Here is a 25,211-nt window from a genome sequence, read left to right on the forward strand (position 1 = left end):
TTAAAGGCAAAACAGCTTTTCATTACATTATCTGCACCGTCTGGCAGCACTAATGCATTACTACCAGGCAAAGTAAAAACGAGGGAAATAAGACATGACACTTGCATACATTTTTTTATTTTGATTGTCTAATTACTATTCAAAAGTCATGAGCCATCCCTAACAAATTCATGCCTAGAACACAATGAACATATATAATTAACATGTCTTTATTTCAATGTTGTTTTAATATTCATTTTACTGTTATCGTGTACTGTCCAAACATTTGGAGAATTTTAATGCTTTCGCAACACTGTTTTTGATACTTTCATGCTAAGTCCTTGGAATCGAATTAAAAACAGTTCAATTTTATTCCAGTGTGCTAGAGTGCACAGCTAAAAGCAGTAAAAAACATATCACTGTCCTAATAATGTCTGAATAAATAATACATTTTGATTCAATTTAAATCGATTCAGATTTTTAGGTTACATAAAGCTGAGGCTTTATCTTAACCCTGACATGTTTAATTATGCAATTAATGGTGTGATCTCATATCACTCACTTCACCCGGCCATTCAAGAGCCAAGCGTCACTTCCAGCCCATGTCTACAAGGGAGGGTGGAGGAAGCGACAAACAATCCCCTCGTCTCAGCACATATACAATGTGTCTCAGTAAGTGCTTTAAAAGACAAAGGGCCCTTCATATTTAGCTATTGACTTCAAATCTTTAAATATACTGTACATTTCCAAGTTGATTCACTGAATTTAAATTAGAATTCGTTACAACAAATAAAAGCTTGCAGTTCTTTTAGATTTTTTTTTTTAAACTCATTTATACATCAAACATTGCAAACAGACAAAATATTCGGAGTAGTTCTTTATTGGAAAACTGCATTCAAAAGTAAAAGTAGCACCAGAATCCTTGGTGTCATGATGAATTGCTTGTCTAATTATGGTCACTGTCTGAGTGTGTCAGTGTGGGACATTACAAAGTCACCATTGATTTCAGGTGGTCTTGCTGAGTTCTGAGAAGTAGGCATCTGATAAGAATGGCGCCACAGCCGTCTCAGCCTTAGCTCAATCTTTAATCAGGGGTCATTGTGTTCCACACAGCGGCCCCAAACACATAAAAGCAGGTAGAGGAAGCGGTAAATCATACAGGCATTGGGGTCTAATTGGCCAACAGAATGAGCTCCAGCCAAAATATTGTTTTCCCTTGGCGCTATCTGCTTCCATCTCGTGGACTTTCATAGAAACTGTGGCTTCCTGTTCTTGGGTGTTGCCTGCTGCATAAGTACAACATCCCCTAGTCTGTAAAAATAATCTCCAGGACCTTGTTTAAAGAAAAAGAGGGACAGAAATACATTCTGTCCCATGAGGAAGAACCTCCCTGCAATTCAAAAACTTTAACAGTTTCCTCTTTAATTTGGCATAGAGCCAGCATGCCAACAAATGTTTCTGAACCATCCCTTGTTCAAGTACATAATTAAATATATTACATTTATTCCAATTACCTTGAATTACACAAAAATGTCACGTACAACTTTAATTCCAATGCAAAACTTTGTTTACTTTAAACACCTTGCAAAAGTATTCTGATATAGAGTGGGGCATGTATGAAAGATGAAGCAAGATAATGTATTATTGCAAATTTAGCATTTACATTTAATGCCCAAAACTAACATCACAGTCAGAATAAGTCAATACCCTCAGGCCCCATTTGACTCATTCCAAGTTGCATGTCTCTATTCTTGAATACAATGGGTGTTACACAACTAACACAGCTAGCATTACACAACTAACGCTGGATAAAAACGAAATGGGTGCCGTTTGTAGGCCATCACTTTCTACGTGTCCCTGTTTTTTCTGCCTGCACTGCGGCAGCTGTTCACAGCAGCAGACAATGCAGGTGATTGGAAAAGAAGCAGGAAGAGGACAGTTCACAGTTCAAAGACCTTGAGACAATATGTTTCATGTCCAAACAATAATTAGCCTAACTGATTAACTTTGCAAAACAGCAAGAACTGTCAAACATTAACTGCCTGACATGTTTGTTCTCAAATTTATGCCCTTCATGAAGCATGGAATTAGTGCAAAATTATTATGTTTAAACTGTTGTATTTGTTTGGCCATTTTTTGAAACATAGGATACAATTTTGGGTGATTTCCTTTGATTCAGATAGTAATCTTTTTTTTATTACATACGTGATTTAAAGTCAGTTTCATTGTATTGTAAAATTAACCAATGTGCGTCACATGTAAAGATATAATTGAGAAAAAAGGGTTTGTACATATCTCTGCAATTTTTTAAACCCCAGAGGAGAGCCGACATAAACAGATCACCCAGCCTTTCTTGGCACTGGCTCTTTGAAGCTCACTTGGTGCACCAGGGCCCTTAGTTTTGGATTAAATCTGATCAGTGTTTGAATTGAGAATGCTTAACAATTTTAACTTTTTTTTTTATTAAAATAGTAGTGTTTTAAGTAGACACATTTGTTCATTATTTGTGTGCATTCACCATGTCCAAAGATGAGCTCCACACCAACGAGCTCAACGTCTCCAAAAGAATGCAGAGCTTAAAAGAAAGACTCATTTAAGTAGTAGTTAAAAAATTACACAGTAATAGGCCAACTGTAAGCTGCCTAAATGTAGTCTTATGGAGAACTACACTGGAAGGGTTAAAAACAATGGCATGCTAACGACATATGCAATTCAGTCTTTTTTGTTTTACCTGCTAATGTAACATAATAATTTCAATAATTGTGAATATCTGCTCTTGGCTTTTATCTTACTATAGCAACAGATCTAACACGTCAACTATTTTTTATCCTACCAGTAGTCCAAACGGCAGCTCAATCATGGAAAAACGCTCTCAATCAGAGTAAATGGGCCGATTTGTGAAGACATGTAGTTATTTGTGAAAAGGGCAGCCAACTTTGTCTACCTTGTCTAATAAATAATTTAATTTGTATCCAGCTCAAATTAAATTTCTCCCTGGGACTCAAAAGTAACCTGTATTTTATGTACAGCATGTCTTATAAACACACTGACAGCTAATTTACTTAATTTAGCCTAGGATTTCAAAGCTTGTGTTTTTCTGGAAAATGACTAAGCTTGAGAGAGGAGGGTAGTGGTTAAAGTAAAGTAAATAAAACCTTTTTCATTTCAACGTTATAGCTGTTTTTCCCACACATTTCAAAGTTGTTTTTCCACCAAGTATAAAGGAGTTTTCTCTCTGGGTTTTGCCCTGTGTGTATCAGTGCACATTGACGCCAATCCAACACCGCATCACTATAAAGAAGCCTCTTGCTAATTGTAAACAGGAGAGGGAGGTGAGCACTCTGTTGAGCAGAACACAGACCTCCTCTGTGGAGCTGCAAAGTGAAACACTGATTAGTGACGCTACATTACTCTGCTTTGTCCAAGGGCAACTGTTTCATATCACCTAACTGTCAGAAACACAGACAATAACCTCAGCACTCATAAATGTCCTGCAGCTGCGTGTGATGGACGTTTTAATATCAGAAATAGTGATTGTATTTAAAAACGTACACTTTGGGATGATTAGTATTCGCGTAGTTATTCAAATCAGAAGACCCTTAAAATGGAGATGTAGAAGAAGCACCGAGGCTGAAATATATAGACACACTAATGTGTGAAGCCATCTGTACTATATGCATTTAGGTTAGTCCTGGGCCTCAGAGAAAACACCACATTATCAGTCCCTGCATACTTTTACTGTGCACCAACACATGAAGCAAAAAAAAAAAAATATCACAGAACCCATCTCTAACTTGTCACATCTTCCTTCCCATCTGCTCCTATTGTTACGCTTTTATTTGAAGGGCTCTCTATCTCACTCTGAGCCTTTACCTCCTTCTGAACTGCCATGCCCTCATATTCCCTTCACACAGCTTCATCCATTAGTTTAATTACCTCTTCTTTGGATCAAGGAACTTCCAGTGAGCTATGACTTCAGCACCTGATTATTAGAGAGGCCCTACTGCGACCAGTTTCTCAACTCGCTAGCAAGAATGCATTCTTTGATAATGGCAATGCCCTGCTGGTCCATCTGAATTATTTCAGTCTTATTAGGTATAACGGGAAACGGATCTACACATGCTGTACTCTTCGCCTTTTGTAAATCTTAGTGAAACACACCAATCATGTTCAGGAATGTCTATAGAGCTATTTTTTTTTTTTTTTTTTTTTTTAATTCCTTGGGTCTTTCTCTTCTGGTCCAAATCTGCCCATTTTGAAACCCACTCTCTTCAACTACATTATGTTAACTCTAAGTGACTAACTAGACACAATATAACAGGAAGTCTTAAGCCAGTTTTACACTCCTTACAAACTAGAGATGCAAACTATTCTGAATTATTCGATTAAAAGTCGTGTCTCAAAGAAGTTCCACCCGGAATGTTTTGACAACTTAAGTTGTCTTTGCATGTTTCTGCTTTTCGCGCCATAGCATCTAATCTCTTATCGACACAGTTTTATCTGCAGAGCTCAGGAGCCTTGTAGCAACGTGTTCTTCTCTTTATGTTGTTTAACGGCAGCTTTCCGATGTGGTCAGACACACCTATAACAACCTACTTCTGACAGCCCTTGATGGCTATGCACAGATGTACTTAGGCACAGTGACAGTGGTGCTTTGAGCTAAATGCTAACCTGTTAAAAAGGCAATGCCAACATTCTAAGTAGATATAAAGTTTACCACCTGAATTGACTTGTTTTGTAAGTTGTTTTGGTAAAAGAGTTTAGCAAACTCTGTTTTTGTTACGTGTATATAGACTTTTCTTGTTTTTAGAAATCTAGTTGCTGTTATATTTTCCTACACATGAATTCATAGGAGTTGCCAACCTTAAGGTTACTGTTAAAGCAGCTGGCCATCAGATATAGAGGGCAAAGGGGGTTACGGTAGATGGCTACCGGAGGGCTATCATGCAGGGGCTGAGGGACGCAATATTAAGAGGATGAGTTGACTTCAGGTCACTGTATAGTAATAAAACAGGACAAGTATATGGGGGCTGCTGTCTCCCAGGGGGACAGAGGTTGTGAGACAAACAGAAACCGCTCACTTACCCGCCTGTCATGACATCAGGATGACCCCAAAGTATGAGCTCGGGACTAAGCAGACCATTAGCCACAGTCGGCAGGTGAAGGTGAAAGATCTCCTCCCACACGGTGACCTCCTCCAAATGGCAGGTTATGTCGAATGTATTTCATCAGCTTGAATGTATTATTTGCAAGAGCTGCTACTTTAGGTATTTGGTCCTACAGTATAAATGTTATGCTCTGAAAACCTGCAAATGTCTCAATAATTGTACCCACACTGCCCAAGATACAGAGGGTCATCTCCATTTCTAAACTGTGGCGTAGCAGTTACAGACAGGGCAGTGCATATGTACTCTTTATATAATGTGTGGAAGAAAACTTCTACCTAACATTGGTCATAGTTTCTGAGATACAGGTTGTGAATAGTGAAAAAAGTTTGCAATCCTTCATCTTTCATCACAAAGTGGAGATCAGGTTTGCAAATAAAATGTACACAAGCTGCCTGCGACTGATACAGAGGTGTATACACTCACTGGACTGAAATTTGAATGATCTCGAACAGGCTTATGAGCTATTCTACTCCTCTTATTCGTCCGAAGACAAATAATAATAAATGTACACAAACACATGCTCACATACTCCGAAAAAGGTTTACTTCTAAAAGGAAAGATAGAAAAATAACAATGAAATGACAGTGAGCTCAGAGTGAGCTGTTACTATAAAGATGACAGGTTGTATATGCACAGCTCAAAGAAAGTGATATTCTCACCGGGTGAAAAATTTATAGAGAGAGGGAAAGCAAAAACATGAAACCACATAACATTTGAAGTCCAAAAGATTTCCCAAGGTAGCCAGTTATACTAAAGTGTCCAGGGTAATGAACACATTGGAATGCCTGTGTATAGCTGAAGTTTGGATGATGAGTTTTGTACAGGAAAGGTCGCATGGTTTCCACATTTAATAGCTACCTTCCTGTTTGGTGCATGACCTCTGAAAAGATCAACTAAATACAGCAAAAATCTAAGCCAATCCAGCCATTAACGTGGGAGATTTAGGAAACACACCAAAACACACAGCCAAAAGCCATCTTAGCATAACCTTCTTGGCAGGGGTAAACATCAGCTTTAGCCAAATTATCTTTTTGCACCTGTGCACTTTGACCTAAACTAAACAGACACGTATTTGTTTTACTCCTGCAGTGATAAATTGGCTGTATGGAGAAGCCTCTTATCGGCACAGCTAAACTCTTATGTCTGCAGCTTATTCACAGTCAGCCTTTGCTTGGATTTTTAAAGCTTAGGAGTGGGAGAGTGTGTGCATATGTGGGTGCACGTGTCAGTCAGTAGACACAGAGAGTAAAGAAAGTGGAAGAAATAAAAACTGACAGCAGCTGTAAGAGATACAGTGGAGGTTTTTCAGCCGTGGGTACCCCAAAACCACTAATTAGGCCACAAATCACAAGACTGCACATGACCACATCCCCGGATGAGTGGTGAGCTAAGCACAGCGAGCAGCCATTTTAAATCAAACCTTAATCCAGTCTGTGTCCCCCCCCCCCCTAGCATTCACATGCAAACCCCTGCACAAAACTGAGATGTGGCCATCTTAAGGAACGATGGATGAGAAGGCAAATTAAAGAATAGCAGGGAGGAGGGAGCTCACATAAAGAAGCAGAATATTGATTCCTGAGGAGAGGTGAATGCTGGTGCAGGTGTGCTAAATTTATTTCAAAATTAAACTTGCTGTAGGCAGGTCTCTAGGTAGGGACATAATAAAAAAGAAAAGTTCTATGAAAAACAACAAATCCAAATTCTCAAGGACTCCATTTCTTGTACCTTTACTACACCTTTTTCTTCCAGACTCATGCACTAACAAATCAACTTAGTTGAGTTCCAACGCAATGAAACTGAAATATCATTAAAGTAGCTAATGGTTGAAATAGCAAAGACACTGTTGTGCACATGATGGTTGACTAGGTGGTCCTTTGCCCTAAGGCTTTAAAAGTTTCTCTCTGAATGCTAAAAATGTACTGTAGAAAGGGAAATTAAGTCAGATAAATGGCTCTTTTTTATAAAAACTGGACACAAAAATCCCTTTAATAAATTATTCTTACTGCAGCAGTAGCATTTTCAGTAATAAAAGCAAAAACTAACTGAAGATCAGTGAGGACGTTTGGGTACTGCCCAATTGGTTTAGACAAGAACACATCATCCAAACAGCTTTTACCCCCATACATTTATGATACATATACATTATTCATTATCCTTTGCAGGTATACGAGCTCTGACTTAAATGAGTCACGAGAGTCTACAAGACAAAGGACGACAGGTCTGAGTGGTCTTTTATCTATCTACTACTGTGAGAACATGTTAGATCAGCCAAAATAAAATTTAAAAAAAAGTTTGTAGAGTTTGCAGAAAGGTAATTGCGCCAGTTGTTTTGAATTTGACTGTGGCAATGTGTGAGCTACATTGATTGGATACTAACCCAATGAGAAAAATCTAATTAAAAAAATAAAAAAAACACAGGCATCATTAACCCACAAAATAATGCAGTACAAAAAAGGCTTGAACCACTGAGCTATTGCCCTAATGCTCAGCTCACCCCTTAGCAGATATTACTCTTGCAGTTGTTCTGCAAGCTAAACAGGGGCAACAATGGCTATATGTTTACACAGTTAGTGTCCTTATAATTTGGAATCTAGACAGAAATCAATATTTAGCAGTGTAACTCAGTAAACTAGAGATAGTAGCACAGGATAAACGATCCAACAAGCCTGAGGAAGTGAGAGAACTAGAAGTGATGCTGCTATAAACACCATCAGCTGCTGCTACAGTAACTCAGTGGTTTGAAAGTCTAAGTGCAATTTTATGGTAACATACCTCACAGCATTATTCAAGGGAAGCATTGCACATCTTCCAAAATTGTGCCATTATGTCACTATTACGGCCTTGCCCCCAACGGTTAACTCCTCACCTCCAGGGGGATGTGTACTCATTACATAGTAAGTCATCATGATTATGAGTTTAAAAATTTGCTGAGCTGCTATCTAGCTCATTGCAGCTCATCAGCATAAACACATTAGAGAGGAAACCTGTGGGCTGGCAATCTCATACTTGCTCAATATTGCAATCCCAGCAGGCCGAGCATGTCCACATCCATTAAGTTGGACCTGAGCCACCAACGAAGCCTAATATGCTGCCACAAGGCACACTAACACCATGTGACTCCTGAAATTTAATTAATTAGGTTTACACAACAAACCTGTCAGTCCAGCAAATCAATCTGCCCTAAATAGGAAAAGCAGATAATTTGGGTGTATCAATCATCATTGTTTTGCACTGGGGCCTCGGCTTTATGTATCCTGGTGGTGATGGCCCAGGACACTGTTCTCTGTACATGCCGATATAACAATGCAAACAGTCAAGTCCAACAAACACTCACTGATACAGCTCAGGGTGCCCTGAATCCCTAATTAATTTCCATTCATAATATATTTACCTCGGCGAAAAAGGAAACAGATTGTCAGAGACAGTGATAAGTAAGATGATTTGGAGCTCAATTCTGCTAAATTGGTTGCTGCCAGTGTGATACATCATGGAGAATTAAGATGCCTCTCCTCGAGCACAGAACTTCGGCAGCCATATTGGCACATCTGTCAAGGGCCCACCCTTGACAGAGACAAACGGACCAATTCTGGCACACGAAGGGTGATCCAAACTGCTAGCAATAACCAAGATGAATAATGAGCCAGCTCAGGCCCCAGCGAAATTCATTTTTAATAATTAGTGTTCCTGCACCTCTCATTTTCTCAGAAAACAAGTGCAGGTACATCTGCAGGTTGATACGACACATCAGCACGACTGGAGGAATATAGATGATGTTGTGTTAAGATTCCATCATCGCGCACAATGGCTGTGGCTATAAATGCAGGGTGGGAGACGGGTGAATCTTTCTCTGTTCTCGCAGACGGAGGAAATCAATCAAGTCCAGAAAGCACTGTGGGTACGGGAGGCAGTAAAGAAATGTTTCAGAATGAGCGCAACAAAGTTCAGAAGGTCCTGAGGTTTCAAAAATACTGTAAAAGAGCAAAATGAAGGGAAAAGTAGCAGCAACACTGAAGTGCACCACAAACTGTATCAACTGATAGCTACAGCTCAGACCAATTTTCCATGCAGACAGAGGAAAAGGATTGACAGTTGAAGGAGTGAATAAGATAAAATGGCTGCTTTTCCGGACACTTGACATTTGTCATCTGGCAGTAATGATTGCCAAGACAGCCCCAGTATGCAAACATAACTAGGAAACAACGGACGCAGGTGTTTCAGTGCTTGTCATACCCTGTAAGTGCCTGTTTCCCTCAAGTCCTTGAATCCAAGGAGGAGCTGCTCTTACCGGTTGATTAAGGATACAATTAGTAGTTAGTAAAACAGCAATTCACCATGTTTTTTGAGTCACTGTGGTGTGCAAATTGTACCAACTAGAGCATGCTGAGAATAGCCAGGCCCTTTGTGCAGCTAGCAACAAGAATGAAGCGGTTTGGTCATCTGAATAGACTATCTGTGGTAGGACTGCAGTTGGTGTGCATAATGTAGCAATCAGATGACAGATATGAGCACAAAGTGACTGCAATGTCTTCCCTCAATTAAATGTGTTTAAAGTGTAATGACTTACTGACACACAACACACAATGCACATTTTCGCCTGGTTAAAACAAAAATATTGGATAGCTCGGAAAAAACCCTTCTGAGATTGATATGACACTTTGCTTGGAACATCGTGACATATTGTGTAGTTAATAATAATTGGACTGTAGGACACTTGGAAAATATGGATATTTGGTTCTTAATTATATTTTATGTATTTCATTCTGGCATATATTTGATAAATGATGTATTTTAGAGTTAATTTAGACAACCAAAATAGCGTATGATGACTCATTAAAGAATATATTTTATTATTTTACAGCAACATAAATTTCATCAGTAGGTTTTATCTTATAAGCGAGGGTTTCTTATTGATAGCCTCATAATTTACCGTCCACATTGAACACTGTTCAACCGTATAGTCTGAAAGCTTTGCTTTTATCTCAAATGCTTCTAATACATGGAGTTCTAGTGGGTACAATCCTCCTCAGGAGGCACAGCTCCTTCTGTTGGGCACCATGACAACAGGGCATTGCTCTTTTCCCTCCAGCCTTTGTAGAGGGGTGTCATGATGCAAGAGACAAAGTGCACTGCCTTCACAAGTGCGCAGCCAATTTAAGGTCACGTGAATCATATTGTTTAACATGTCACACCTAAACTACATAATCTCAGACAGACCGATTTTGAAATCAACCCAAAAACTCTCCTCTGAAATCAATCCTGTTGGGTATTGTTCTAATAACTATATAGTAAGATCAATTATACGAGTGCAGAATAATTTACAAGTGACAAGTTTATCTTGAAAACTAGGGATCAGCGCCCTGTTAGCTGCAGGGGAATGATGTGATAGATCTCAAGTAGTGAGGAAATACAATAACAAGCTTAAGAGAGTGTGAGCAGCAGCAGGACTGAGGGTTAATTCAAAGCCAAAACAAACAGTCCTGGCAATCAAGAACAGTGAGTTACCTAATCTTGTTTTGTATCCTCTAAAGTACTAATTAAGTTGGACCAACATAGCAGTTGATTGAAAATGACACTTCATTCACTTCATTATGTGGGACATGAGTGGAAAGATTGCTAATGATCATGGGCAACCTCAATGAAGTGGAATAAAACTGTTAGGATGAGGGGAAATATAATCCACATATATCAGACCATCGCAGGCTCTTTCCGTGGCTACAGGAGCTTGTCAGAGTGGCTTCCATTCAAACATCTGTAACAGCTGCATGAAAATCAGACAGTAGGAGCTCTATCCATATGATCGACAGAGCTATTAGAAAGTTATTAATGTGAAAAATCACTAAGCTGCAATGCCTTAAGCTATGTCATTAATTTGTGGAGGTAAACTGCTATATCATCTGAAGGATCAGGGCTACCGTAGCATGTGCTCTTTAAAAAATTTCTAAAATTTTGCACAGTTACTCTTCTTTTTTTTTTCCTAACCAAAATCATAAATTCTTACATTAATCAAAGATGATCAAAAACAATTATTTCATTAGCCTTGACTGCTTCATATCGGCCTCAAATGACATGCGAGTGAATTCAGGGACTTGACAAAATCTCAAAATGCAATGAAAATAAAACTTGACAGTTAGCTTTGGCATGTTAATCTATATTTTTCTACATCTAGTGCTGGTATTTCTTTGCTCTGTTTTTCCTTTTTCGTTTTCATTCTACACACTGTTAGAGGGGATCATGCATAATGCTTCTGCAAATGCACGTTAAGGTGCTCCAACTGTTGTGCTGTAATTAAACTAGAACAATAAATCAACAAGGGGCTAATCAAAAGCAAACTACTGCGTACATTGGCCAGAAACATAAAACTACCGATAAGGGAAGGCAGCGAAACTAACAGAGATGATGTGAAAACCTGCAGAGATATAAAAAGGGAGAAAATGATGCATAGCCCTGTTCCTGTGGGAGTCTTGTGGTGAGTATGATATCATCCCTCTTATGAAAAATGTCTTGTTGCACAAGCACGCACGCACGCGCGCGCACGCGCACGCACACACACACACACACACACACACACACACACACACACACACACACACACACACACCACGCCTTAAATAACTTTTAATCAAATTTCAGGGTGTGGGTTTTCTAGGCTACTTGCATTGAGGTTCGTAATCAAAGCACACAAGGTGACGTCATGAAGCGATAAGAGCTCTCAATGCACAGTGTGCCTAATTCCTCAATGTATGTACACTAATGTGTGTAAAAAAAAAAAGAATTTAAAAAAAGCATTATTTCTTATTATTGAAAATAACCTATTTTGATAATGATGTCGTTCAAATCAAAATTATATCACATATATCTACATGTTGAAAGAATTGCAAGAACTTTGTGTTGAAATGTTTACATTTCCACATACAGTATTCACTTAAACTTCTACAGATGAAAAAACAATCTGAACAGAGTTCTAAATTTAAAAAAAAAACTTTCCACATTCTAACTCAAATTCTCTTATTTTTGCTCTAGTTTCTGAGACTCGTATCGTTCCACATTCTTCAAACAGCTCTGCTCCAGAGTCGTCTGTAGACTGGTGGGATACACAGTGAGGGGCGAGGGAAGTCTTGCTCCTCTATGCTATGTAGTGTTTCTGGCTCGTAGAGCTGAAGTCTGCCTTGCACCAGTACCTTCTAGCTTCAGGCTAACCCTTCTGTGTGCATTTCTTTTACACTCACTTGCACAGAGCAAATGCCCTTAATAACCATTTAGCTGCTAAGGCACGCTTGTCCGTCCCCTATTCACAGCCTTAGCCACTAATTACCTTCCCAAAGTAATGGACATTTCTGTGTTCCCTCAATGCTTCCCTTTTTCGCATTAGAATCAGCCAGCTGCCTTCACTGGTAGGAATTGGGGGTCTGCACAGGCCTAAAATGAATGTCCAAAAAAAAACATTTGTCAGCTGGTTCCCTAACCCGATATTGATTCGTTGTCGACACGCCCAACATGAAATTTAGGAGAAAAAAAAAAAAAAAAACATTAGATCTTATCTTTCGCTAATTACTAGCATGTCTCTTGCTGACCATTCACACAACTCCAAACAAGCAGCACATCATAGAAAGCTGAACATTTTCCCAGGGTGGTTACAAAATACAAGCACTAAAACAGCCCTTAGCTTTGTTTACACAGAGATACATAACACTGTGTCAAATAAAAAATTAAAAAAAATAAATTAAAAATAAGGGCCCCTAAAAAACTGACCAAAGAAATGTGTCAAGTCCAGCCCAAGCTTGACGTCTTGATTATAAAATAAGAAAGAACTCAACATGAATATTCAAACAACGTTGTGTCCCGCTGGATTTTGGACTCGGGTTTGATCCTTGCACCAACAAAAAATGATTAAGTTAGCGATCAGGAACTAAAATTAAAGATCTGCCGATAGTGACAATTACAAGGCAAAATATAAGTGCATATAGCAGTCCCTCCAGGATTTCGGTGGGGTTTTTGTGATTGTTGCGATCAAAAATGCTTGATTTTGCAGGGGATTTTCTCATACATTGCGATGTAATTTGCAGTTTTTTGCGTAAAATTGCGGGAATTAGAAAAAGTTGCAAGTTCAGAAAGAAAAATGTTATTGTTTTAAGCACTATCTAATAAAGGAATAAATGAATAAATATGTAATCACCTCCTGTGATAACAATCATGTTGCACATCACAGAAATATTTTAATCTTTGTAATCTTTTTTTAAAATTTATTTTATGAAATATTAAACTATAAAAGTTACAAAAGTAAATCATAAAAGTGACACAGCTTTACAGAACAGACAGTCTGTGACTGTAATATAGAAACAATGACTATATCTGCTGTCAAAATAAGAGCTTTAAACGCCGTTTAATTCATGTTAATTCAACACAGGCTTGCTGTATTCACAAAAACAAAGAGCAGTCTCTTACAACTTTACGTGTGTATACATTTTCTGTAGCATACAGCAATATGTAATCACTTCCATTGATAATAAGCAGTTCATCAGAAAATGTTATTGTGAAGTCCACATTTTCTGCAAACCCCGCCACTTCCGGATATTTCACTTGTAGTTACCACCGGTGCAGAGGTTTTTTTGGTAAAGAGATGAGAGGAGGAGAGACGTACTGACTGTAAATGTTATTCGTGTTAATAAAGTGAGTTTGGTCTGAAAATACTTACTTTATGCCCTCATACTTTTAGCACAGCTTGCGCTGACGAGATTTTTTTTTTGCAGAAAAATTGCGCAAATTTCAAACTTTGCGAGCAATATTGCGGAGTTCGCTTGCATTTGCGTTAATTATTGCAATCAAGGTCGCGATTTCCTGTAAGGACTGATATAGGCCCAAAGCAAAGAAGAATGTAATGCATAAATAAATAACACACACACCCCACAAACACGTTAACCTTTAGGGAAAATAGAAGAAACCAATTTCACACAGCAAATGTCATATATTAAGAGTGACGATTGTTTAAGATCTCAGCTACAAACTGAACAGATTAAATGAAAAGTTGTGTCAGGTTGTGGTTTACCACCTCAGCTAATCCCTGCTATGGATGATTTTATCATCATGCCTACTGAGCCTACTGTCATTTTACTTAAACCACAAACACACACTGGCCCATACCCTACAACCATGTGTTGCCATAATAATGTAACATTAAAATGATCAACCCATTACACAGATGTATCTGATCATCAGAAAAGATATGTACGAGAGTTAAAAAGTGATTAAAGTTGGCAATATATTAAAGGTTTCTGTTCATCTGAACATGGCTTTGTTTTCTCGATTAGGATTCCTATAATGGACTCCACACACCTTGTTCACAGCGAAAGCGCAATCATGCTTGTATAGTCAAAGCAGACATTCTTCCACTGCCTCTACTAGAAAACTGGAAGAGACGAAGACCACTATCAGGAGTGACATGAATACTAAAACAAACTTAAGCCCAAAGTAAACAGTTTGTTTTTTCGCTGTTATTTGCAGGATTTATTTGATTTAAAACATGAGATTATAGGACCCCCGACTACAGCACCGAAGACAAAAATATTCCACCGATATGATAATGTTCAGGGTTGTGATGCACTCCACTAGTGGAGGGACCAAATAAGTTGTTTGCAAGTTGGTGTTTTTGGACCTTGTAACCTGTAAATACAATTATACTGAGTGCTTCTCCCTTCCTGGGCTCCTCCAGTGAGCTGCTCTCGATCAAAGCACATGACCCCCATTTCCCACCGGAGCTGCTTGAAGGCCAACAGAGGACTGTGTTGGGTGTGGATGTGTATAGCTGAATGAGTAGCAGTGCTTATCAGAACTGTTCACCACCAAAAACAACTTCAAAAACTGTACAACTTCTGGTCTGCATACAGCTGCACAAACACATTTGGCATCCAACCCCAATGAAGGGGAAATTTGCAGAACATTTAGTACAGGTATGGCAAAATACAGCACATGTTTACAGTTGATCAAATTATTGAAAAGACAAACTACAGTGGACAGTGGCTGAAACCTTCTGCTATCAAGAGCTCACCAGGTAGTCCCAATATGTTTATCTCTGGTATTTATCTCTAGTAGTGATGAGCAAAATTATAAGCCATCATTTTATAGATGAATGGGCTTCCCTGGTTTTAGTTTTGCTGAAAAGAAATCTTTAGCCCCATTTGTTTTAAGTGTTAATCAAAAAATGGGAAAAATTACAGAATTAACACACACATACAATAGACAATTTATGATGTGTTAAAAGCTAAACTATTAATTGTTTCACAGTATATTGATGAAAATATACAGATTTAGCCATTTTAAATATCTCTTTTCATGTTAACAGAAATATTGTTATATTTATGTTTTCAGAAATGTACTTTTTTTTCTTTAGACTTCCAGCTTTCTAAAGCTTATACACTTTGCTGTTGCCCCTTCAAGACTACCACCCAAATATGCACGCAAATAGATACTACTCTCAGAATATTTACAGGCATAAAAGTGCACATCATGAATCATCTATTAGAGCATACATCAGACTGCTCACTCTGGGCCGCCATGTTCATCCATCTTTACAATTTGTTCATGTAGATGGCTGAGAAATTAAGGAAGAGGCCAACCTAAATTCCCAGAAGCACTTACTTTGACATTGAAAGCATGCATATTATCAATAATGTAGGCAGGAATTAAAAACACAAATATTTTTTTTTTTCACAGCCAGGCCTGCTCTACTTTTGATGAAGCTTTCTTCAGAACAAATTAAGGTCTTCTGAAGATATCTGCAAGCTGCATCAACTGTGCAACTAAATGTGACGCAGTAAAAGTGTGACATAATTGTCCCATAAATTATTTGTTATGACTTTTTAAAGAAGAACAGGATTAAAAACTAAATGTAGGTTTTAGTGATGTGGACAAAATCCAGTATCACACTATTTTTGATATCAATATTGCAATAAAATTGTAGAGATTACTATTGTTCCTTTCACAAAATATTTAGATTATAAGGTCTAATATTACGCAATGTGGATATAGTGACTAAGTGGGTAAAGGCAAAGAAGAGCTAGGCCATTGGGAATTTTAGAAAATTACATAATTTTTTTATGTAATGAAACCTCTAGAACGAGAAAAAAATAACATGGCAAATCCCGATACCATATCCAACATCTAAAACAATAACTCTTCTCATATCGATACAATATATTGCTATACCTCCCAGCGCTAACTAAATGCAAGGTTTTTAATAAATTACATGAATTGATCCTCAAGCATTTCTATTCATAAAAGTTGTGTGTCTGATCCAGACAAATAAATACATTTTGAATAGAGTTGACTCATTATTTGTGGTTAATCAGAGGAGGCTGCAACATAATCTGAAAATTAATTCACTTTTCTATACATCAGTGTTTTTCTCTCCCCGGTGTATTTGTTTAATTACAGTTATTACAAGCAATGAAAACTCACAGCAGAGGTATGCTATTATGTGAATACTAAATACCTAAATCAAGCCTTTTGGCTGTGGGGCGCGAATAAGGGCTGCTGTTAAAACAGTTGACAAAAACAGGAAACTAATAGGCAAGCCAAATAAGAGATGAGCAATTTCCCCTCCTACTCAGTGCCAGACAACAAATGAGAGCTCACCTGAATAGGACCAGTAGGGGTCACCAGCCGTCCTCCTCTCCCTCATTACACCTGTGCTTCCATGATTGCCACCACCAGCGTGGTGCGGTTGGCCACCCGATGCAACTGTGGGAGACAAAGATGGAGGTCAGATAAATTCACAGCGGAAAGCAAACTTTCTTTTAGAATTCAAACAAACACTATTATAATTAATTCAACAATCTATTAAAATGTCTGGAGAAAACACAACACAGCGTGTTCATTTAGACGCATTTTCAGGAGCTGACAATTTTCTAATTCTTCATAAATGATGACGTGAAATTGATATAAACCATATCATATTCATAGTTTCACTACAACTGACTCTGAATTAACAATTGCTATTAAAAATTGTAGTGGACCAAAGTCCAGGGTTTTTCTGAATCACCAAAAAAAAATCAATGTTCCGTTTAAAGTGCAGATTGGACCTCAAGTCCCCCGACACTTCAGTTTGAGAGAAACATTCAGTCAAATTGCCACAAATTCTTCTCTCGAATTGCTGCTGCTCTCGGGCAGGAACTCCAGAGGTGACAGGGACTGAAATATACTTAACAAGGATAACTCTTGCCCAGTATTTTCAAATCCCTTCCAACTGCCTATACTCTGACAAAAGACAGTCTTCTGAATGTCCAAGCTTCACGGTCACCGTTGTTGCTGCTGCAAACAGCTAAAGGATGTGTACATAAAAAATAATAATAATAATAATAATATCAGTGCTTTCAGCCTGGTTGCCATCATTTGACACAAAGCATTAATGGGTGGTAATGATCCCCACCATCAGGGATCTACAGAAAACAAGAGGAGCTCCTCCTACAACCCCTGTGATGCTTCCTGCTCTCTTGCGGTTACCATCAATCACGTATTTTACAGCAGCAGCTGGTATGGGAAACAGTCAAATAGGCTGAAAGGTAAACACGTTTACAATATATGCATGGTTGTAATAATGTCAGAAGAGATTCCGTGCTAAGCTATACAGAAACAATAATTTGTCAAATGCAGACAACCCGGGAGGCATAAATGTCTCTTAAAGTTCGTTGGAAAGATTGCCCAAAAGAAATCCAACATTGTCAACAGAATTACAATTAATGCCAGGGGCACAAATTGTCCTGGAGCATGTAGCCACAAACTTACAACAATCAAACTCATCGGGAAAATGTGCTCGGCGACAGATGCAGGCGATGCCAGTGGAGAAGAAAATGTCTAGCTGAAGCCCTTCACAATCAGATGCACACGCAAAATAAGAGTGTTTTTGATTCGTATTAAGCTGTGGCATTCAAAACCTGGAGATTGGCTAATACAGATTCCCTCTTGCTAGAAGGATGCAAACAATTGGGCAAGCAGATTGTTTCTGTGTAAAAGGAACAGCAGGAAAAACTAAAACAAAACCACAGATGACAATCTGCTAGACTCAACATGGAAGCAGAAATCACTGTTACTTGCTGCAATATTGTAGATAATCCATGTTGTATCATATTTTCTTTAAAACACTGCTTCCATATTGTGTTCACCATTTTAAAACTCTTCATACGGGCTTCTTAAAAACATGCAGCTGTGCAACACAGTTAATCTCACACCCAAAATGCACTAAAGCTACCAGAACAGTCTATTCATGTGTGTTTTAGTATCAGTTCATTCTCCCACGACACCAGGGACACCTCAACACTCAAACCACAATGATTTTAAAACACAGACGAGAAATTAACACTCTTTATAGGGTTATTTACAAAATGTTAGAAATACAGACTATACCTGTGTCATGGGTGTCCCCACAACAATAACAGGTTTAAAAATCTTAATTCAGAATAAACATGTGACAAGATTTCCCAGATCATTATTCTATAAACACATGCAACACTGCATCATGACACTGTAACCATGAGAACCACAGTATATTATACTGTCTCAAGCAGTCTCAAGAGCTTAAAGGTAACTTTGGAACAATAGTGGAACTCCCTGGACTCCTAAAGCTCGACAGCCTTTAGACAGCGAGTTGTAGTTGGCTTAATCAGCATCTTCACACATCAAATACAAACACACAGACACACACGCACGTATATCTCAAGCCACTTAAGACAAGCTCAGCTCTTACTAATAGTTGCATCATTACTGAGGCTTAATTAAACTAAGCACAACATCAAACCAAGTCTTTCCTTGCACTTAAAGTCAGCGCATTACTGTGTCCAAATGAGCCACTTACACATGGTTTTACAAATCAAACTCATTGCTTAGAGGGAGGTCACAGAGGCTCCATGAACAAAGTCTGAAATAGCTGCTTTGTTATTATCAGACTTGCCAACGTTCTTCGGGCAGACACAAGTTAACATAAAGTGTGAAACAGAGAGGGAGGGCGTCTCTGAGAGACTTGGAGCATATTTGGAGGCAGGTTGTGAAACAGGAGGGCTGCACTGTCTTTGATCAGAGAGCATAGGAGACAGCACCATGTCAACAGTTTACACACATCCATGTCAGCCGTCCCCTGTGGGCAAAGGATTAAAGCCACAGCATCTCTGATAGAGCGGAGCAGACAACACAGTCGGTGCTGGGCTTGAAGGAAACGGAGGAGAGCTGTTTTGCACTCAAAGAACATACATAAATATGAAATGTAGAAAACACAGGATGAATTATGTGGGTTAACAGGTAGTTTAAATGAGACCTTATATACGTACGGCGTGGCCTGAATTTTTGTATCTTTTTTTTCTTGGAAGCTCGCACCAAATAGAAGGCTTCAAAACACCTACAGAACGACACTTTGTACACTGTATCAGCTGAAAAATCATTTTCCCCTTTTCGTTGTCCTGAGGGCAGTTGAATCATCTACACTGCCATTAAGCCCCACTATTTGTTCCAAAATATCACACTCAACAACAAGCTAAGGACCCCTGAGAGCCTTTGAAAAACAGCAGCCTAACAACAACCACAGGAGCATTTAACTAGCATTAGTCATTGGGGGACAGAGCAAAATATCAATGTTAGTATCAGGTATGTGAAGGATAGCCTCGTGGCACATCCGTGTCACCAGGAGGATTAGGTGGGGATGGATTAAGCTCTCAAATGCATCCGGAGTTACAATGTCCATGTAATTTGGATCAACTACGAAAGAGTGATGTGTATTTAATTAGCTGAATTTCCCCATCTACATGTGAAATACACGTTTAAAACGTGCTTAAGTGCTGTGGAGGATTTGAAAGCAAAAAACTGTCACAAGACTTGTCTTCCCCCCACAGATCAGGAAATCCCTTAATATAGTCCATCCATGTGTGCATCATAAAAGGAAATTGGACACCCATATTATTGCCACTAAAATAGTTTTCGTACTTAACCCACTATTAACACAAACAATCAGATGTGACAAAAAGAAAATTGAATCCACTCACAAATATGATTCATGCACATTCACTCAGTGCTCAAGAAAGTGCATCATATGGCAAAAGGAGGATTATACGCTAAAAATAGAAAATCGACCTCCAGAAATAAAATGCCAGGTGTTAAGACTGAACACTAGGCCATTTTTTTTTTTTTTTTTTTTTCATGTCTAGTTCTTGTTAGGCGTGTACCCTATGAGCCATCTGGTAAATCTATTATTTGTACCGATCCTCGGTGACAGCGTGTGGCTTTAAAGGATAAAGCTGTCAATATTCTATATTTTGTTATTGTCAACAAATCCCTTGAAAAAAACAAACCCAACAATATAGTAATTTGTATTGCAGTACTTCAGAGAGAATTTTTGAAAAACTGGTCACAAACAGTTTCATTTTCAACAAAACAACTGTTTCTTTGCAAACATTCCTCACTAGCAGGAGTCAATAGTATATTTGCTGAGGACTAATTTGAGCTGCATATTTGGTGTGTTAATTCATATTTACCTCAGCAAGAAAGAATAAGGGATTGGCTCAAAATAATCTACCCATGTTCATGGTAATTAAAAAAAACATGTACCGAAGGCGCAGCATAGTGGCTCAAATGTATTTTTAATTGGTTTTGATCAAAGCAATGTCAGGCTTTGTCTACTCAAGACAATTAGCAGGATCAATTTATTACTGGTTTTGGCCCTTTCATGAGATTTTTTGGACCATACAATAAAAACATCATATATCAACAGATTTCTCCTTTAAGGGCTAGTGATTTACACACACACACACACACACACACACACACACACACACACACACACACACACACACACACACACACACACACACACACACACACACACACATACACACCTTTGTCACCTATCTAACCTTAAAGTGAGACAGACAAGCTGAAATCCCCTGTAGCCGTACAGCGCATGGTGTGACTTTATGTTGCCAAAAGCCATTACCACAGGAAAAATATCAGTCTATTCCAACTGAAGTATCAAAGAAAAATCGTCTTAACTTACTCACATGATTCTTACAATACAATCGCGTGTCCTACTACACTTCAGTGAAGCAGGAACTCCAAAACACAAAATGTGAAAAATACCTGTTGCCATCTCCAACGTCCCCGAAGAGCTTCCACTTGAATCAACAACACGGTTAACATCACCTTCATACGCCTAATGAAGGCCATGTGCCGAACTGTGTGTTTGAATAAAGTGGATTCTTTCCAACCAGTCAGTCACCATCGTTATATTTTTCACGTTCTCCTTCAACACTGTGCTGCTTCACATCGACACAGACGTTTGACTGTAGCTGTTGAGGGAGAGGGAAGCGTGCCTCATTCCCCGTTTTCTCACATAGTGACTTTAATTAGAGGGAGAGAGAATGCATATCATTAAATTTACTAATTAAACAAACTACAGTCTAAACAACTTTCACAGTATTCTGTCTGAAATCGTACTAAACAAAAAGTGAGCTGTGTTTTCACAGGCATCATGACTGTATAAAGGGCAGACTCTTGATGCCAAACTGAGGGAGACAGCTGCTGTCAGTACAGACTCCTCTCCAATGCATATAGTCAGCTGTCAAATGTACATGGGCATCTGCTAAACTTTCTGTTAACTAACAACATATTGTCATGAGAAATTTCCAATGTGCACCTTTGACGTTACACGCCAAATACCTGAGTCCACCCACAGTGCCTGGAGCTGGGTTACACACTATTACAGTACAAGCCCCAGTGGGAAAACAAGGTTGGGGATCCCGCTCTGCAGCAGAGGAGCAAAGGAAAGATGTAAGTGGAGCTTGATCTTGTGAGTGCATGTGTTTCTCATTCCTCGGAAAGTGGGCAATGTGGTTAGATATCCCCGGAAGTGTTCGAGTCACACCAAGGACCTCGGGAACATGAGAACTGCCAAGATCAGCCAAAGATATGGCACAGAGGGAGCCAGGCCTTCGGGCTAAAACATCAAACTCAGAAATAATAAAACAACAACTCAAATCCCAATGCAGATATTTAGACCTACACAGCTAAAAGCAAAGGAGCAGCTTCAGCAAAGAGGACATGAGCCTCCTTAGGCAAGAGAAATGTAGCTATATTACAGGAAAATTAAGCCCATTAGTCTCGTGTTAAAATTGTTCCTCGACTGAAATCTTAAAAATCTCCCTTGACAGCTTGTTTTAAATCACTTTCTTTTTTTAATGTGTATGAGCACATCTGTATACTTGTTCAGACCTGCGTTTCCAGCTTTGTGTTCATCATGTTAAAGATGTTTTAGTCAATGCCATGCAGGATGATGAAAGGCTAAACTTCATAGTCAGATGTAGAGAAAAGTAGAAATAGTGAAGTGACAGAAAGCCCAAACTAACTTTAAATAAGTCTACAAACATTGCCAGCAACACAATTGTGGGTATTGTGTGCACTACAGCCTTGGACCTCCTCCCTGACAGAAAACATTCTTGTTTGGGTTTGATTAGGGAACTTGAACAACAAAGAAAATAGAATAGGAGGAAGGGCAGAGGAGGCATACTCGACTTTCCCATCATGCCACACTTGGTCAGCAGTCTTTTTCTCAAACTTGCATGGTGAAAATTGGATAAGGCCATTACATTACAATCAAATCCAAATGGGTCTCCAACTGTCAACCCACTCACAATTCAGTTGTTTGCAATCCCACCAGTTTTTCTGCTCTTAACAAGGTATATTGTTAAGATTAATTTTATCTGTGCATTATTACAAAGGTTAGAGTTGAGGAGACCTGAGCAGTGCAACGTGTCAGTACAATAAGTTACACTCTTCTTCAACCTTTTACCACGAGGAGTAAGTGAGAAACACAGTACATCAAATGTCAGACTTTGATTGATCATGTAGGGCAAAAAGGTGTAGATGAAAGTCTTGTGTAGTCTTCCTTGAATTCAAAGAAAGAAAGAAAGAAAGAAAGAAAGAAAGAAAGAAAGAAAGAAAGAAAGAAAGAAAGAAAGAAGACACACACACACACACACACACACACACACACACACACACACACACACACACACACATCCTAGTATTATCCTCTGTTCATAAGATGCCGGCAAAGTACCATTGTTCTATTGTCTGAACAAAACTGACTCTTTTATGAATTAAACTGCACGACTTCCTGTTGAGAAACATGCCTCTTACTGACAGGCTGAATCTACAATGAATGGCTACGCCTCAGAAATGGTAACATTATGCAGTAAATCTAAATGGTGTCAATCTGTTGTTGAATGTGCTTCCAGGGCAATGCTTGTACAGTGAATTAAGTGCATTAAATAGCTGGAGTGATCACTGATTGAGTGCATCAGGGGCTCTGATGAAAACCATTAACAAGATTAAACAAATTCAGGCCTGTGACCTTTATTAGACCAGCTAGAGCTTGTTCCTCTCACCGAGTACAATAAGCAATCCTCAAATGTGTCTCCGCGCACAGTGGCAGGACTGTACATAACGGCTTTGACAGTCTCAGGAAAATTTACTGTGTAAAGCGAGTTTTCAATTTTCAATATGTGGCAATTGGATCACTTGAGTGCCAAGAAGCTTATGAGGTCATTCCTCAGGACATAGCGTGCAGCTCTGCATGAATTGTCTAGTTATTGATTCTGAAATAAATTGAGCTGCCTCTGGATACATTACAGTCCTCACACATTAATGGTGTTCGTGAATGGTGATGGTTGATTACTGGTAATCTAAATGGGTCCATCAAAGAGTGTGACACTGATACTGCCAAGTCTGTTATTTGATCGCAGTTAGTGGGACCACCCAGCCTGGAAATTGATGTTAATATAGCTCCAGTTAGATGTTAGATGTAGATGTTGATGTACAGAGAAACATACAAAACTACATGTAATCAAGATTTAAAATATAACAACACCCACAAATTTATTAAAATGTCCAGAATCAAATCAAATACCTGTGGAAATCTGCCTCAGCTGGAAACATCTGGTTAGTGCGAATGAAAAATGCTTACCCCTTAGGTTGCTACCCAAATGACTCAATGTTAGCCATAAATAATACCACTGCACTAGGACTTTGCATGCATCACTTCCAAACAGACTCTTCGTGCCTGCCCGGGGCCATACAAGCAGTCAGACCTCTTTCCTTCCTCTTTAAATGCTCTTTGATGTTGGACTCTAATCAATACTTCAAGGCTGAATTTAGAGACGATAAATAAAACCATGGAGAGTAATGCATTTGATACCTCCCTAACAGCCTCTTTGGAAGACTCACTAGTATGTAATGTTTACTGTACACACACAAGTATTTATTTCTTTCGAGAACTGTACAACGACCCAGGATGTAAAAACATATCTGGCACAAGTAATGAGAGGCATACACAATGTACCAGTCTACCACAAAGGCCTGCTACACCAGACCATTTTACAAATCTGAGCTTCAAACGATAAAATAAAATGGATTACTGCTACAGTAAAATGTGGACATTAACAGCCTATTTACTGTATGCTGGGTCAATTCCATGAAGAGCTACAATTACAGATTTGTCTTACCTTAAATATGAAATGTGCATTTCTTTTGCAAAAAAGTTGTTTAATTGTCCCTGATGTTGGTTTCCTGTAGTTACCCAGCTACACGCCGTTACTTTTTTTTGCAAAAAAATTACATTATATTTCCAGCTGTTCAATGAATCTGGCTATGAAATCGAGACATTTCATTTCCTAAGCCAATTATGAGGGTGATTGCAAGTTATTAGTCAAGGTTAGCAGTTTCATGTATAAAAAAACAAACTAAAAAAAAAACAAGACATCGTCCTTAACAGGCTATGCATTTAAATCAGTTTAGAGGGAAAGAAGGAGATTTACAATTAAGATCATGGATAAATACAAGGGTGGTTCAGGAATTTTAGCTTGGTTCTCCAACATGCCAATGCACTTGCTCATAGTGAAATGAATAAGCACAAGTTCCTCGCCCACGATAAAACAATCATTGCTCACCACCCCCCTACTAACTGGATTTAGCTCCCTGCTCCAGAGCAGGTTATGTTCAAGATTTCAGATCAAAACGTAGAAAAGTAAAACCTAA

The 25,211-nt window shown here is 38.7% G+C and overlaps 2 protein-coding genes across 2 annotated transcripts in view; one reads left to right on the forward strand and one right to left on the reverse strand.

Annotated features, from left to right (window-relative positions):
• Window positions 1-25,211, forward strand: part of LOC138616434 (sodium- and chloride-dependent GABA transporter 2-like) — a 318,896-nt gene that overhangs the window by 193,295 nt on the left and 100,390 nt on the right. The window lies entirely within an intron of this gene.
• ca16b (carbonic anhydrase XVI b) overlaps window positions 1-25,211 on the reverse strand; it is a 94,900-nt gene that overhangs the window by 56,818 nt on the left and 12,871 nt on the right. Inside the window, exon 2 of the mRNA XM_069690667.1 lies at window positions 16,776-16,880. Within this exon, the coding sequence (XP_069546768.1) occupies window positions 16,776-16,880 (105 nt within the window). The remainder of the gene's footprint in view (window positions 1-16,775; window positions 16,881-25,211) is intronic.

The sequence above is a fragment of the Brachyistius frenatus genome, unplaced genomic scaffold (assembly GCF_029030835.1).
Source record: "Brachyistius frenatus isolate BFR_SWC_R1_liver_20210118 unplaced genomic scaffold, ASM2903083v1 Contig_10, whole genome shotgun sequence".
Lineage (NCBI taxonomy): Eukaryota > Metazoa > Chordata > Actinopteri > Embiotocidae > Brachyistius > Brachyistius frenatus.